This window comes from Pelodiscus sinensis, chromosome 20 (assembly GCF_052426305.1).
Source record: "Pelodiscus sinensis isolate ZL-2025 chromosome 20, ASM5242630v1, whole genome shotgun sequence".
Taxonomy (NCBI): Eukaryota; Metazoa; Chordata; order Testudines; family Trionychidae; genus Pelodiscus; species Pelodiscus sinensis.
In genome coordinates this window covers 4442497-4460051 of record NC_143071.1, presented here as the reverse complement: position 1 = coordinate 4460051, position 17555 = coordinate 4442497, and the positions used below count along the sequence as shown (strand labels likewise).

The following is a 17555-nucleotide window of genomic DNA, read 5'->3' as shown; positions in this document are numbered from 1 at the left end:
ACCTTTGTATCACTTGGCCTACCTACCCAAACGCAGAACCCAATGCGCCGTCGCCCAGGAGCCTTTGGATCAAACAGATGCGAGTCCCATGACAGAGCTAGAACTCTGGCCGACTGCTCTGTCTATAAAGCCTCAGCCACGTCTCTGTAATGGAAGGCTTTACACAATGCAAGGGGGTTATTTTTATTTGTAACCGCCAGATTGTATTCTCCTTGGAAAACCTTTGTGGGACTTCCCTTCCGCAGAGAGGGACCCAAATCAATTCCTGCTGGAGGTCTGCAAACTGACAGAATTTGGGGGTTTCATCGCATTCCCGAACTGGCATCATTTCTATCACCTCTGCCCCTCCGTAAGCTCCATCTTGACTTGAGAGTTTGAGAGAACGGGAGAGAGAGGTCGTGTCTGTCTCTTGTTATTTCTTTACCTTCTCCCTGCTACGGTTCAGGCAATGGAACGAGGGTGAGGACGGAGCGGGGCAGGTGACGGCTCAGGTTTCTCTCTGCTACATCCACGCAATGATTCAAAGGACCCCAACTTCAAAATCAGAACCAGAGAACCTACAATAACTGGCGTGCTCCAAAGCTGGGGCCCAGCCCCAGATGGCAAATGGCCTGAAATCGGTGTGCCACCCCACAGTTATATCCGCCGTGGTCTCAATGCCGTGACAATCAATGTTGACCCCAAATCGCACCGCCAAATCACCAACTCCGTGCCTCAGTTTCCCCACTTTTAAAAGGGGGGTGGTAATTATCATCCTTGTGGGGTGGGGAAAGGGAGATAGGAGGATTCATTTCTTCGTGTCCATCAAGTGCTTTGAAGAGCTGTCTACGTAAGCGCCCAGTACTATTAATTTAAAAACGTATCTAGGGAAGGAGCGAGGAAGCTCGCCAGCCAGCCAACACCTGGACTTTCCAGTGGATGGACAGCTTTTTGCAAATAATCTGAAAGTGTAATTAAGTCCTGCAATAAAGCCCTCCTCCCACAAAGCACACGGGCGGTCCTACCGCAGTCCATCGAAATCGTCACATGCTTAAAATAACCGTGTGACTCTGTTTTGCCGGACAGAGCCCCACCTTCCTTACGCTCCCATGCGAGCTGATTTTTGTTACCACATTTCCTTTGTCACCCTCACTGATTTTTTCTAGCTTTAAATTAAGTTGTACACTCCACCGGGCAGGGACCCTGCCTGTCTGTGCCTTTGCACAGCACCTACTGCAAGGGGGCCAGCAGCCCCTAACAGGGCTGCAGAACCTTTTTTCGGTCAGGGGCTGCTGACCCACAGAAAAATCAGTCGGGGGAGGGGGGGCCGAACACAAGTGAGAAGCAAAACAAAAGAGAACACGTACCTCACTGATGCGGCTTCCGCCTGAGAAGCAGAAAGACACTCCCACGTTCTCCCCGCACACCAGAGCCTAGGGGGGCCTGGACCAGTACATTTTGTGGGTCCCCCCTCGGCTCTGGGCTGGGGCCAAAAATGAGGGGTTCAGTGTGTGGGAGAGAGCTGCTGGGAAGCGGGCTTGGGGTCTGGGTGGGAGGAAGGGCACGGGAGTGGGTTGGGATTGGTGGGCCTGGGAGCAGGAGCAGGGTGCGGGGTGCAAGTGTGGGTGCGGGATCTGGACAATGAAGGAGCGCTTACCTGGTGCAGCACCCTGGGGACGCAGGGCTGGAGTGCCAACGCTGGCTCCCCAATGCTGCAGAGGGATCCCTAAGCCTCGGGGGTCAGATCCAGCCCCTGGGCCATAGATTCCCCACCCCTGCACTATCACAATACACATAAAAATGCTCAAAATTTGCAGACGAATTAGACTCTGAGAATCGGGAGGGGATGTGCTGGAATAAAGCATCCCAAAATTCCCAGGAGGGCCTTTTTCCTCCCCTCTTTAAGCTGATCAAAGGGAAGAAAGAACTAGCATTTAGATTTTAAATTTCCACCTCACTAGGTTTTTTTCCAGGCACACCAGTAACACTTTAGCTGTATTCAATTCCTCGTCAGAACAAGCAACCAAGGTACAAAGATGAACCAGAATAAACAGGATCTGATTAAATACATAATTAATGTTCCATTGCAGTTGGCATATATGAATAGTAATTAGCAGGAACTACTCCATTGTTTGGCATCTCCTGTCTTTACCAATTTATTCTTTGTGGTGCCTATTTCAGCTTCAGAACAAATTAACCAACCGTCCCCTGGCCAGCGGAAGCCAATCAACACAGAAAAAAGCTCAAGAAGCAGGATTCTCGACTCAATTATCGTTCCCGCACATTAGCCAGCTTTGCAAACAGCTGATTCGTGGCATTCGAGGTCTGAAAGAGAGGCGAGGCAGGGGACAGACTGCACATGGGGAGGGATAGCTCAGTGGCCTGCTAAACTCAGCGTTGTGAGCTCAATTCCAGAGGGAGCCATCTAGGGCCAATCTGCCAGAGATGGTACTTGGTCCTGCTGCAAGAGCAGGGGACTCCATGACCTGTCAAGGTCCCTTCCAGCTCTGTGAGATCAGTGTAGCTCCATAGGCATATCAGTGGATTCACAGTGCTCCAAAAGTGCTAGGAGGAAGCGTAACTGTGTCCATGGATAACCTTCATGGTTACATGCAGGCTCCTGGTAGGCACGAGGAGCCGGCTTAAACACCAGCTCCCAGGGAGCTGTCTGTCCCCCTCCCTTGTGGAAGCATATAACCACTGACATTTTCAGTACTTGCATGTTTACTTAAACACATTTTAACATCCCTAGCAGGAAGCGTGGGACTCCGGTGCCCCAGAGCCATGGGGGGAGAGCAGACAGGGGGTGTATGGACCACCTGGGGGGGATTAACAGGATGAAGTGTGGCCTAGAAGCCAGAGCACAAGCGAATCGGGAAGCTTGGGTTCTATTCCCAGCTGTGTCAATGCCCCAGCTGGGAGAATTTTGGCAAATTGCTGAGTCCAGTGCCAATTGGCCACACCAATGATGCATTCGGTTCCACACCAGGCAGTCCCGGAGCAGGCGGAACAGAACCTGGCACCCCTGAAGCTTAGTGCATGAGCTCAAGGCCAGCCGGCTCAGACTCATTCTCCCTCTCCGTAAGTGGTCTCAGTGCTGCTTGGGGGGGGGGGGCTGTGCACGGCCCCCAGCAGGTGTGCAGGTTACACCTGCAAGTCGGTGAATGTCTTCATTCCCCCCGCCTGCAAAACGGGGACTGCAGCACTCACGAATCACCTTGGGAGGGCGGGCGCCAGCACCTCATTACTGACCAAATGCTCAAGAGCCGCAGATTCAAGGCTGGGTCTAAGCGCGGAGCCAGGGCTGGGCAAAATGCAGCCCAGAAGCTGCATCCAGCCCCCGCTAACACTTTGATCCGGCCCATGGCCTGCATCTGGCAACTTCCTATTTCCCTCCTGCTGCCCATGCACCAAATTTCCCAGCAGTAACTCAGGCAGCAGGATCCTATTTTAATGGCTCCCGGTCGTGGCACTGCCCTAGCAGGGGTTGGAGCTGCGAGCCCTTTAAACAGCTGTACAGTGTGGCTGCCAGGCAATGCCGTAGCAGCAGGACTGAGAGCTACGAGCCCTTTGCTGTTTTTAATGCAAAGCCTCTGGCCCCAGACAACTCTGGGGGGAGGCGAGTCCCCAGCGCTACCCCTTCTGGGCGGGAGAGCCAGTCCATGACCATGTACCAAAATTCATGAAATGCCCCCAGCAGAGAAAATTATTGCCCACCCCTGCACTAAGCAATACCGTATAGGAGTACAGGCTGGACCTCTCTAGTCCAGAACTCTCTGGTCCAGAAACATCCGGCATGATTTTAGCTATCTGGGTATCCACTTTTCATGGACGTGGCCAAGTTTCCTGTGGTCCCGTAAAGTTTGTTTCCAGCCACCAGTCCCGGCGCTCTGTGTTCTATGTTCTTTAGCTCTCGTTTACCCCTAAATACCCTCCCGGAGCCCAGTAAGCAGTGGCAGTGTTGCAAATGCTGCTAGACAATACTGACCTCCCATGGTCTGGAAAATTCTCTGGTGCCGGACTAGAGAGGTTCCACCTGTATAGCAAAAACCAATTACTGTCAGGCAGACTCCCATGGCTTCCGCCTTCACCCAGCCCACAAACTCTTCTTTGCACGGCGGCAGGAGAGCTCCTGGAGGAGGGGGGTTGCGAGTGGGGATGTGGGGGAGCGATCACAGAGATGTGGATGGGTAGGAGTGAGGGGGAGATCTCAGGATGCTGGCTCAGCTTTGGTCCGTCCCCTGAACCCAACCGTCAGCAGGCTGCCTGTCAGTAACGCTAGCCTGAGGCGTCACCTTCAATACCGCGCGGGCATTTCTGGCACGGCGCTAATGAAAACCGGCTTCTCACAAACAGCCTCTGCAATTACATGGAAATTAACCGGCCAGATGGCGGGACTGGGCCACAGGTACTGGCCGTCGGGGTGCGAGCGGTTCTGCAGCACTCCCTGCCTTGAAGTGGTTTCCATTCTATCCAGGGTTTCCAGTTGGGCACAGTGGCTCTCAGCACCCCCACTATACAAATTAGGGATGTGAAAGTATAACCGTTTAAACGGTTGACCAATAAGCCTGGGCGTACTGGTGACTGTTAATGGGATCCCACCCTGCTCCAGGGGAGCCGACGGCAGTGTGGACATAAATCTGGCATCAATCCCAATTCTCCACCTACACTGCTGGGAGCTCCTTTACGCCCACTTAGCACAAGTATAGATGGGTACCCAAAGTGCAATGCAGCGACTCTGGGGTCCACCCCCAGAAACTCCACCAGTGGTCCGGACTCCGGGGTCCCAGACACAACTCTTCCAACACTCCATGGCCAGGTTTGCACTAAGAAAATCTACCTAGGATACACAACTCCGGCCACGAGAAAAGCGTAGCTGGAGTCCATGTACTTTAGGTCGAAACTCCACGGGCCTCCATTGTGGGAGGCTGATGGGAGAAACTCTCCCATCCATGTCCCTTACTCCTCACAACCCGGTGGTGTGCCAGAGTCGAGGGGGATGCGATCAGCGGTCAATGTAGTAGGTCCTTAACAGACCCGCTCAATCAAACCCCGGGAGATAGATTTTTGCAGAGTCAATCTCAGGGTAAATGGAGACACATAAGGATGTAAAATCCCTTTTAAAATGTTAATTAGTTAAAACTATATTGTTAACAGGTTAACTAGCCCGCCACGCTGCTCTGCAGTGGTGGGGAGGGTGTGGTGGAGTGGGCCTAGCAGGTCTGGAGCAGCCCCCGCTCACAGCCTTCCAGGCCATGCGAGGCCAGGCCCATGGCAATGCGCTGCAGACAGGGGGCTGCTCTGGCCCAGCCAGGCACTGGTTAACCAGTTACCCCAGTAAGATGCTTACCGGGTGACCAGTTAATCAGTGAACCCATTACATCCCTAGATACAAGCCTTCTACTTCACAGAGATGAGGGCGATATTCCGCTAACAGGGGAATCCACAATTGACCCAAGTCGGCTACCACCACACCCATGTGCCTTAGCTCCATTCACCATGACAGAGATGGCCTGGCTCAACGTCATGCCCCAGCCTGCGATAACGGGAGGGAACAGCAGGCGCCTTACGGTTCTATCGAGAATCCATTGGGGGCCCATTCCCTCCATCCTCAACTTCTCAGGTCGCAATGAACCCAAACAGGACACCGGCAGCCTCATCCAGCAGCCTGCCGGGCCGGGCTCTGCTCCGGCACGCTCTTGGGAAGGCGGTGTGCTCGGCAGGCACGTACGCTAATTAGAACGTCAGGTTTTCCACTTACAGGATTATAATGAAGGGGGAGCATTACAGTGTTTACAAACCCCGCGCAGGAGAAAGAGGCCTCGTCCCATTGAACCTGCCAGAGATGTGACAGGAGGCACTGTGGAGCGATGAGCAATGCCAGGGGAGAACAATGCTTGGCAAGGAAAACAAAAGAACTCCAGTGACACCTCATTTTTCACTCTTTTTGAGTTGCCGTTTAAGCACCCTGGGGAAATCCCTGCTCCAGGAAAAGACACAGGCGGCCCAGAAACCAGGGTGATGGGCAAAGGAGCCCACTCCCTCCCTTCTCCTCCATCCCAATGACCCCACCAGCTCAGCTTCACGCCACAAGGCCCGGCCCGCACCTTTGAGAGAGACTCCTTCTCTTCCTAAATCACTCGGCGGCGGCTGACAGATTCAGTCTCTACGCAGCCCCCCCGAATCCTCGGCCACAGGTCAGGGGGGCCGTGGCAGCTCCACAATAAATGGGGAGGCCCCAAAGGGCCACGCAGCCGAAAGGTAACACTGGGATAGGCCAGAGAAGTACAAACCTCATCGCTGGAGGGGTTTGCAACCGGCCTGCGAGTTACCAGCCTGAGAGAGCCCAAGTCTTGCGATAGCATCACTTCCTTAGATAAGGTTACGTGGCAAAGCTGCACAGGAGGCACAGATGTGGGCCCCTAGGCAAGGTGCAGGACGACAGCTCCGCACTCCATGAAGGGGCGGGGCCTCCGGCTGAAGGGGCGGGGCCAGCGGCAGCCAGCCCTCCATGCCACCTGCAGCACAGCACCCACCCATCCCAGTCCTCAGAGCAGCTCCGAGTGCACCATACGGCACTCTGGTGGCAATTTAAGGGCCAAGTGCTATGGCTGAGAGTCTCGGATCCCTTTGAATCACCAGCCCCTGGGACAACTTTGCCCAGCCTTCTCGTCTGTGGGTGTGGGCATGGGCCAGTGGCTAGGGCTTTGGACCATTCTCCCTGCTAACCTGGACTTTGGGCAAGTCATCGCCCTGCTCACTGCCTCAGTTTCCCCAACAGCGAGACAGGCATCATTCTTCTGTTAGGGGGACTTGGAGATCCTAGGACAGCAATCGGTAGATGCTACTATTGTCCGCCTCACCTGTGTAAACGGTCGGCCAGCCTGTGCGTTGCTCACGGAAACACAGAGGTCACCCAGAAAAGAAAGCGAGCCCCCCCTTTCTTCTAAGGGCGGGGCTCTGTATGAACGTTGCCCCTCGCGTCCCGTTAAATGTCTGCCCCAACAAAAAAAAAAGCGGTCCCACTCGGCGTGCTTTCCTGGCCTGTCCACTGGAAGTGAGTGAAATCGGCCAGGGCTGCATCCAAGCTCGTGCAGTCTGTATCCCTGCCTTGCATGCCCTGGACGATCCCAGGAAAAGCAACCAGAGGGAGGGAGGGGGGCCTTATTGGTTAGCCAGGGCGCCTTCCAGCTGGAGATGAACAGCGCTCACCTGCTGATACATTCACCGGCGCCGCTCTTCCACACCACTCTAAATGTTAAACTTCGCTGCTGTGACCTTTCAAAAGGCAGAGAGAATTTCGGAGCCTCAATAATTGTCCAGTGGAGCGGGGGGAAGGGCTCTGTGCGGTTTCGGAACAAAAAAAGGTTACAACAGCCGCTTTCCAGCATGCGACCCAGCAAGGGAGAGATTATTGACATTCACCTATTGCTTTGGGTGACACTCGGTTCATTCCTTTCCAAAGGAGCATTTTTCCAGAGACAGCCAAAATAATCCACAGCTCCTTCACTGACACAGCGCAGGACAGCACGAGACAAATGCATGCAGGCACTCTATTCATTCCCGGGCTTCCCGACAGCTTCCACCAAGGGATAAAATCCAATTATGCTCTTTTCAGCTCAAACACTAGTGACCTTTTTCCTTCTGTTTTTAAAACGGTGGTCCAGTGTTCCCTGTAAGCTGAGAACTTGGGTGGCCACCCAGCAAAGATTCAGGTGACACCCAGCTGATTAGCAGAGCGCCCGCAGCCACTCACAGCCAGGAGCATGTATTTCTACCGGCGGTGCACATCTGCACATACCGCGGTGCACAGAACAAAATTTATGCCGCACATGGATGGAAAAAAATTAGAGGGAACATTGCGGTGGTCCCCTATCAAGCAGCTTCCTCCTTGTGTTCATGCTGTTTACAAGCACTCCACACTGCAATTAGTGCAACTGTTGATTATTAGTTGTTTCACAGTAATGCTTAGGAACCACTGTCCTGGGCCAGGACTCCACTGTGCTAGGAGCTGTGCAAACAGAGAACCATGATACTCAGTTTCCCTTTCAGGGAACGGGGCAAGAGGCTGCAAACAAGGCAATTAGAGACCAAACCATTATCAATGGTTTTCTTTTTTAAAAAGTCCTATTTCCTTTGGTAGAAGATGCACTTATCTTGGATCAGGCACAACCTTTGGCTGTGTCTAGACTGGCAAGTTTTTCCGCAAAAGCAACTGCTTTTGCAGAAAAACTTGCCAGCTGTCTACACTGGCCGCTTGAAATTTGCACAAGAGCACTGACGATCTAATGTAAGATTGTCAGTGTTCTTCCGCAAAAGTATGCTGCTCCCATTCGGGAAAAAGCCCTCTTGTGCAAATGTATTTGTGCAAGAGGGCCAGTGTAGACAGCTAAAAACTGTTTTGCGCAAAAAAGCCCCGACGGCATACATGGTGATCGGGGCTTTCTTGTGCAAAGCCGCGTCTAGATCGGCACGGACGCTTTTCCGCAAAAAGTGCTTTTGCGCAAAAGCATCCGTGCCAATCTAGACGCTCTTTTCTGCAAATGCTTTTAACGGAAAAACTTTTCCGTTAAAAGCATTTGTGGAAGATCATCCCAGTCTAGATGTAGCCTTTGGGTATTGTGCCTGCACAGACCTACTACAACTGAGTCTAGCGGTGCAGCTCACAGGCACAGTAACATGATGCAAATAATACATTTTAACAAAAGTCTAATTTGGAGGAACATGTCAGCTTAGGTCCCTTGGTTCTCCAGATGGTGGAAGAGTCCATACTGGAGGTCTGCTGCTCACCTGGTTTAATTAAAAGTGATTACAATCCGTTTAATCCCCAACACAAAGCAAACTCATTTCTATTTAAAAGTTTTTTTTTTTTTACAAATTCCTATTCAGTGAAGATGCCAGAGACTTTATTTTAGACCTCTGAAAGCACTGTCTGTAATTCATTAGTCAGAGAACTCTAACAATTAAGACAAATTATTTTCCTGTGCTGTGGTTTTATAGCTGTACGCACAGATTTCAACTTGTTACAACTTAGCAACTGGGTTTAAAATACATGGGATATGTCAGACTGGAAGGCACTGAATTCAAAACATCGGAACGTGGAGATGGATTTTTTTCAAATCACAAAGTTCCTGAGAAAAAATGAAGAAAAGCCACTGAAGGAATGGGGAACAGATTTTTCTTATTTGGGAGATCCATCAAGATTTGCCTGCATACAGAGAAAGTTGCTCACAACTCCTCTTGAAGACATGAGTCACACAGACTCAATCAAGAGGAGTTTCCTGGTGGACAGTCAAGCATTCAGAATTGGCCTAACTCTGCGCCCATTAAATTCAATGGTACAACTCCCCCTAAATGCAAAGGATTATGTCAGTGTTTTGGAAAATTCATGTGGCCAACTCGCAGGAGTTTACCACAAGGATTTGGCATTATTAATCAAAAGTTCCAATCTCATTTAAAAAGTGTCTCTAGTTTGCACAGATAAAGAGCTTGAAAACCCAGACATCAAACAGAAGACAGCAAATAAAAGAACCTCAACTTTATAGATTTTGTATCTAATGATTTTAATGCAAATCTCATATGCATTTTTAAAGCAACCATCTCAAACTCATGCCAGGGTGTGCCCCAGATTAATCTTTTGTCTTTTGCCACCTTTGTCTATTCTGAAAGACTTCCTGTAGCTAATTTTTTAATTTGTTTTTGGATTAAACTGATAAAAATGTACATAAAGCAAAAGTTAACCTGTGGAACTCATTGGCACAGGATACAGTGACCAAGACACGTGCAGCTCTTGGCAGGATTAGTGATTTATATGAATAATAAGAACACCCAGATTCAGCAGATAGGCTGAAAATGTAAGCAACATGAAAAGTCATACTTCAAGACATGAGCCGACAGCCTTGGTTTAGAAAGGCACTTCTGCCTTTAGGGATATTACATTATAATTTTCCATTAATGGAGTTTCACAGGTGCTCTAAAATAGCTGGCTGACAGGAAAAGGATGAGAGAGAACATTGCAAGCCTATGCTGATGATGATATTTTTGCTTTTGTTTTTGCTGGCAATTCCGGAAAAATAAAAATAGTTTCAGGTCAAACTGAAATTTTTTTTTTCAAAATGTTTAGTAAATTGAAACCTGAAAGAGATATTTGCTCCAGGTCAAATGAGGCATTTTGTTTCCATTTCAAGCATTCTGAAAGCAGCATGAAAGAAGTTTTCAAACTGAAAAATTAGAAGGTTTCAACTTTTCCAGCAGCGTTCATTTGTTTCAGTGTCCGTTTGTTTTTTTGACAGGAACGATTCATCAGAACCGACATTAACTTTCTTGACAAATGAGAGGGCCAACCAAAAGACGTCACCCAGCTCTGATTTTTGGTCTGCTCTGGTGTCTTGTTCACATTTGTCCATGGGGCAGAGACAAGGGTGACATCTCTAAAGAGCAAGTTGCTAAAATCTGGATGACCGTTGACTTGTGTCCACAAAAGCAGGTGCCCAAAAAAATCTCAGAGACAGAAGCCAATGCACCCAACTGCATTTAAGGCACCAATTCAAAGGAAAGTCAGAAGAAACTGACCCTTTAGAAGCTGTACAAGCCGGAAGAGAGAACTGAACAGCGACTCAGTGAATGGATAAGATTCTGAAACACAAGAGCCAAAGGGTTTCTGTCTAGGCCGTTCAGTCCCTGCTAGCATCCTGGTTATCATCTAAAATACAGCCCCTTGGCAAACCTCTTATCACACTAAAGTCTGAAGAAAAGAAATCTTCAAAGGGAAACAGCCTTAGGGGACATTGATAAAGGCTCCTTCCACCTAAAGCACTGAAAGTGCAAAGAGATTTCTCCTCTTGCCACCAAGCTGTTCTCCAGCATCCGCACTTATTTCAGTCAATGCAGGATTCAAGAACCAGCCTCATCCTTATACTCTTCACACTGTCCTGGCAGAGAGCAGCACGTGGACACAGATTCCTGCAGGGGAGACCCCTCCTGGTTCAATTTTTCATCTATCTATACCTGGACATGCTCCCCCTCCATCCCCAGGGCCCTTTGCATCACGTCTACAGTGCTCCAAGCCACGGTCCCACCAACAATATTGTAACCAGCCTTAGCACTTTGTCGTTGACTAAAGCAAGGCTGTGCATGAATGGGGCTAGTTACCACAGAAAAGGAGGTATGTCAGAGGGGACATGGTGAAGGTAGGCGACGTAAAGAGAAGACGTCAAGCCCAGCTGTTCACCCTCGTCTCACAGGAGAGCACGTGGAAGGAGAGGCAGCAAACTCAAAACAGATGACGAAAGGAAGCGTGTTTTCCTACCATGCAGATTGGCCTGTGGGACTCATTGCCACAAGGTTTTAGATAAGGGTTGGGCAATCATTTTTTGCCGGGGGCCACTTCAGAAATGTTTGAAGTGGCCCCAGGCCACCCCAGAAGTGGAGCAGCCTCAAGCAGAAGAGGTGGGATCAGGATACTTCCCTGCCTCCTGTGACGGCGCGTTGGGGGTCCCCCGTCTCCTGCACCCTGAAATGGCACAAACAGACTGCACCAGCCGGTGGAATAGAGGAAGTTTATTGCCGCTCCAGGATACAGCACAGCAACTAACCCACACTCTTCCAGCCCTGCCCCCCAGCCAGGGCAGCATTCCACCTTCCTTTGTTCCTCTCCATGGGGGGTGTCTGGTTCAACAGGTTTGGCGTCACCTTTGCATAATGAGGTTTTCCCTGCTGGGTCTTACTCCAGACAGCAGAGGTCACCACAGCCCAGCAAGTACCCCCACTACGTCACACCTCCCCACACACAGATCATGATTGGTCTTGGGGGTGGGGAAGAATGTGAAGTCTTTACCCCCCTCCTTAAAAGTTCCCCCTAGGTGCTCATGCTCCTGGGGTGGGAGAAGACTTTGTGTGCACTCCCTTAGGGTTTGGGGGCGAGGGAGCGCACAGTCTCCTCCCGCCCTGCCAAGAACACGTAGCGCTTCCAAGTACCGCACGCTCCTTGCAGGGCAGGAGCAAGGGCAGAGGAAACGTTGCGCTCCTCTACCCCCAAACCCTAATTGGCTTGGGGGCGGGGGAGCAGCAGGGCCTTTGCAGGGCGGATCAATCCGCTTGGTGGGCCGAACCCGGCCCACGGACGCCCTTATGCCCACCCCTGGTTTAGATGAAGATTTTAACAACAAACAACAACAACAAAAATGACTGAAGAGTTAACTGAGTAATAAGAGTTTCTGGAATTATCAGAGGAAGTATGAAAAAAAACCCAAACCAAGGGTTTTTGAATGGAAAATAGGCATCAGTCCATTTAGATCTCAATTCATGATGCCCAAGCCGATCTCTTAGTATTGAGGAATGGGAGGAGACTTTCCAATAACTGCCTACTTCTGAGTTTCTTATAGCTAAAATGGCTGACAGACCACTGGACCCAGAACACCAGGCTCAGCATGTTGAATAACTACTCGCCTTCATCTATCTTCTAGTCTGCACATACTTAAAATAAATTCTCTGTGGGGTATGTCACTGTAGCCAGTGTTAAACAATTAAGCGATAGTGCACACCAGGTAAAATTCTCCCAGCTGCCATAAATCGAACTCACTATTCAGTTAGTTTATAAGGTGCCACAGGACTCCTTGTCGCTTTTGCAGATTCAGACTAACACGGCTATCCCTCTGATAAATCTAACTCAGAGACTTTCAGCCTTTGCCATTTTAAAGTATCAACCCTAGTGCTGCATTAAATGAACTTTTATTTGCAGTGAAGCTTGTATAGCTCACTGGCCATGCAGTGGTGCAAGTCTGGATTTTTCCCTCATAGAATCAAAATCAGGCCACATCTTTACTTGCTATACGATCAACGCTGCAGTGGTCGATCTTTCGGAGTTTGATTTAGTGGGTCTTGTAAAGACCCACTAAATGGAATGCTGAGGGTGCCCCTGTTGACACCGATACTCCTCGAATTGCAAGGAGTAAGGGAAGTCAATGGGAGTGCTTGCTCCCAGCGACCTCCCGCTGTGGAGATGGTGCCAAAGTTCAAATTAAGGTACGTCAACTCCAGCTATGCAATTAACATCGCTGGAGTGGCGTATCTTAATTTGAGCTTCTGTGTAAGTATAGACGTGGTCTCAGGCTCTAGCTCAGCATCTCCTTAGGCAGGTAGCAGTCGGAATGTACCAATACAACCACTGCTGAGCAAAAGCGTGGGGGGGAGGAACCAAACTTGTATTAAGCTTTCAAGCTGTTCCGATGACTCTATAGAATTAGCGCAGGCTTCCATAGGTGCATGGTAAAACCCCAGCATTTTTCCTCCACTTGCCACTTAGCAATGATGCAGCTACACAATGGGTGACAATTGCTGGAAAACAGGTACTAATTTTGCTAGTACAGACAAGGCCAGAATGGGGCCCCCCCAAAAGAGGAAACAGACGTGTTTATTGTGGGAGAATGGAAAGCCTCGTTAAGTGAACACCTCCACCAAGAGGCAGCAGATCGAGCGATGAAGGACGGTGGAAAATGACTACCCACTGAAATGAAGCAATTGATTTCCGAGAGACAAGCGAGCTATAGCAGAACATAAGAACGGCCGTACTGGGTCAGACCAAAGGTCCTTCTAGCCCAGTATCCTGTCTACCGACAGTGGCCAGCACCAGGTGCCCCAGAGAGGGTGGACCGAAGACAATTATCAAGCGATTTGTCTCCTGCCATCTCTCTCCAGCCTCTGACAAACAGAGGCCAAGGACACCATTTTATCCCCTGGCTAATAGCCTTTTATGGACCTAACCTCCATGAAATTATCTAGCTTCTCTTTAAACTCTATTCTAGTCCTAGCCTTCACAGCCTCCTCTGGCAAGGAGTTCCACAGGTTGACTACACGCTGTGTGAAGAAGAACTTTCTTTTATTCGTTTTAAACCTGCTTCCCATTAATTTCATTTGGCAGGAATGGAAAGAATGCAGCTCTTGAAATTAATGGGCAGAAAGCGCACCCCTCGCCCCAACCCATGGCTACTGCTGCCGGCGTGGTGTGTTTACAGCGGTTTTGGCATTTGGCTCCTGACTGTCCTTTGAAAGGGTATAGGAGCTGTGATTAAAGCCATGAAATTCTGAGCTTTTTCACACAAGCTACCAGAGAAGCCGCCTTTAAAATCAAAAAGCACACGCAACAGACCAAGGAAACTCCCAAACCTCTGTTCTGATGGGAAGTGTCTCTCTATATTTCAGCACCTTTCCATTGGTGTGTGGTAGCAGCTTCCCTGCCACACAGGGCTTTAGGAATCCTCTTTCCCAAGCCAGCTCAGAGGCCCGCATCTCAGTCTCCCCAAGATCAAAGCTTCCTTCTGCCCCTCCCTAACAAAGGTTATACACCTGAATAAAATGGGAGCTTTCCTAAGAAGGAAAAGAGATAGAAGGGGAGGGAAAAGGGAACAGGAACAGAGAGCAGCCTGAAGGGCTCAGCCTGTCATACCCCAACCATAACAAAATATTACAAAGCAACTAGGTCTTATCAACTCTCACAATTGTAACGCCCATCCTGCAAAATCTGTTTTTTTCCTTAAAGCCTCAGCTCCTGGATTCACGTGATTTTAAGAGTCTCAGCTCTCTTTTAATTCACCCAAAAGAAAAAGTTTCCGTCCCTCCTGGTTGCAGCGTAAAGCGTGAACATGCAGTTCCTATCAGCGTAAAGGCCAGCAGACAACTAAAAAGCCTAAGAGCCGTTATTTTTAAGATCGCCTGAGTTTTAACTCTTGTGATTTCCGGAGGCGGAGGAAGGGTGCCTGACAGGATGTTTGAACATTTGGGGCTGGCAGTAGGGGAAGATCAAGGGACTTTAGGACGCAGTGCAGAATCGGGAGCCATTCTCCTGAAACCGCCGCCTCCTAACGCATGTTGGTGATTCAGCCTTTATAGCAGTGGTTCCCAAGCTTTTTTACACTGGGGACCGGCAAACCCGTTCGCAAACTTGAGGCGGAATGGCAACATTTGCATATTTATTATGCAAATACAAAATATGCAAATAAAACACAGGTCCCAGCCTCCCTGCCAAGTGGCAGGCCCCAGACTCCAGCCTCCCCGCCAAGTGGCAGGCCCCAGACCCCACCCGCCCACCACATGGCTGCAGCAGGCCCCAGGCTCCCCCTCCCCCACACCAGAGCAGGACCCAGCCACCCTGCACGTGGCCTCGGAACAGGCTCCGGTTGCTCACCACGCAGCCGTGGCCTCACCTTACCGGTAGGGACAGCTTCACTGCAGTCCCATCTCCAGCTCCGCCCACTACCCCACTGCCCCTGCTGCTGCACGGTGACGTGGGGGGAAGGGAATTCCCTTATAAGGAACCCCAGTGGGCGGGGCTAATCAAAAGCTGGGGGTGTGGCCAGGCAACGTGCCATGGCGTGGCAGGCAGGGGTTTGTGGCCCACCCCTGGTCCAGTGGTTGGGAACCACTGCTGTATAGGACTGAACAATATGGACACAGACAGACAAGACCAGCTGCAGTAGATTTCCCCAAAAAAGTGCCCAGATGCTGCTGAAACGGCAATAAAAGCCAAGTGGCCCTTCCAAAATCCTTCACGAGGTGGCACCGATCGGGCTATCCCTCTCATCCAGTTCAGGAAATGACATCTTCAAGCATGGGCCTTTGCAAGGGACGAGGTAGTATCTTTCGTTGGACCAAGATTGGCTGATGAAAGGGACACACTCTGGAGCTTCCGAGAGCTCTTCCTTAGGTCTGGAGAAGGTCACCGGAGTGCCTACGCTGTAGGCCAATTGCTAAGCATAAGAGGGTCCCACGCAAGGTATTAGACACTCTGGTTCCTTTCTCCACAGCTCGAAGAAGCTCTGTGAAACTCGACAGTTTGTCTTTTCCACCAACAGAAATCGATCCAATAATAGATGCAGCCTTACTCCCCTCGTCTCTAACACTCCCGGGAACCCACTTGGCTCCACCCCCTGCCCGCAACCGAAAGCGGACCGGGCGCTCACCTGGAATGTTATGTATCGTTACCGCTAGGATGAGCAGCATAATTCGCCTCCAACTGCTGGCTCCTGGGGCCGACCCGCTGTCTCCAGACGGCTGAGAGGCAGCTGGGACTTCTGACTGGCTGGCTCCGGTGCCCTTCCTCCTCTGATACGCCTCCCCGTTTTCCGCTCTGTCTGAGGAGGAAAGAGAAATGGACTCGAGATCAGCCTCATGCTGGGACCAATTTGCCCCACCCACAACCAAAAAAACCAAACCAAAACACCCAGCAGGAAAGATCCCGATCAAAATGCAGCGCGGCAAAGGTCATGCTTCCCCCACATTCCGATTTGGTTTCAGTTATGTATTGTTTCACTACGGCTGTATGGTGGGCAGGAGACTGGAAAGCCCACAAGTGCTAGCGCCAACAATGCCAGTAGAGACAGGCCAGCATGAAAGCCACCATGATGTCTAGATCTGCTCTGCGCCGGGCTAGACCACGGGGCGGTTAAAACTGAGAGGCTGTAAGGCAGCCAAGCCCAGACACCTTCAGACAGGGGGTGGGGCGGCAGTGGTACGGTCTGATAGTATAATAGTATGACCACGTAGATCATTGTTGCTACCACGGTTATCGAATTGCAACAAACCTTGTGCACAATGTGACCGTTGGATCACAGCAGTCCCTTTGGGCTGTCACCTGGTGTGCTGGCCGTGCTACTGAGCCCACCAACCAGTGCCCAGGGGCACCTCACTGCCCTGTCCTGTCCTGCCAGGCCAGAAGCTCTGGTTTCCCCCAGCCAAGACGCAGAGTTGGGGTACAAGCTGAAGACCCAGGCCAGAGAGAAAGAAAAACTCTGTCTTGAAAGATTTTATCTGAACCAAGGACAAGGGATGAAGAACAAACTTGGAAACAATTTCTCTTGGTGCATTAGGCTTAATTGATGTGCTTTGTTTATTTTGGTTTAGTAACGTGCTTGGAGGTGTCTGTTTTGACTTGCAATCACTTAAATCCTAATTTTTATACTTAATAAAAACATTTTTATTATCAAGCCTTGTGTTACCTGGAAGAGGAGCTACCAATGTGCATCTCTCTCTTTCATTGATGAAGAGGGTGAACTAATAAGATTTCTCTGTGTAAAATTTTATATAGAGCGAGACAGATTCATTTGGCATTTTGTTCCCCTTTTGGCTGAGGGAGACAAAAGCTTCTGGCCCAAAAGGACAGGGTGGTGGGGCACCCCACAGGGCAGGTGAGTGGACGTCAGTGGCATGATCAGCATCCCGGGTGACAGCCCCAAGAGGACCCCTGTGATCCAACCCGTCACATGTCATGTGAGGTGCCAATGGAAAAGTCATAATTTGCTGAATATGATTATCCTATTTGTAGGCATCCATCCGTTTTGTATCTAATGTTATGAATATCGACCATGCGCCTGCATTTCAAACGTGTTTGTTTTTGGGGTAACACCCCCACATATTTTGCCAGCACATTGTGCAGGGACTATTGGAGTCAAATGGGCCATCAAAGGAAACAACTCACAAGGGACCAGGGCTGAAGTCTTCCCACACCCAGCGGGTTTTCCTGAGGAGGTTCTAGCTAGAATGTGGATAACGGCTCCTGCCACATATGACTCATGGAGGCATGC

General features: G+C 50.3%; 1 protein-coding gene across 5 annotated transcripts in view; it reads right to left on the bottom strand.

Annotated features, from left to right (window-relative positions):
* The window catches only part of SLC39A11 (solute carrier family 39 member 11), a 322339-nt gene that overhangs the window by 132952 nt on the left and 171832 nt on the right, over nt 1-17555 (bottom strand). For all 5 annotated transcript variants that reach the window (XM_075904010.2, XM_075904012.2, XM_075904009.2 and 2 more), the window contains one exon: nt 15936-16106. In XM_075904010.2, the coding sequence (XP_075760125.1) occupies nt 15936-16106 (171 nt within the window). The remainder of the gene's footprint in view (nt 1-15935; nt 16107-17555) is intronic.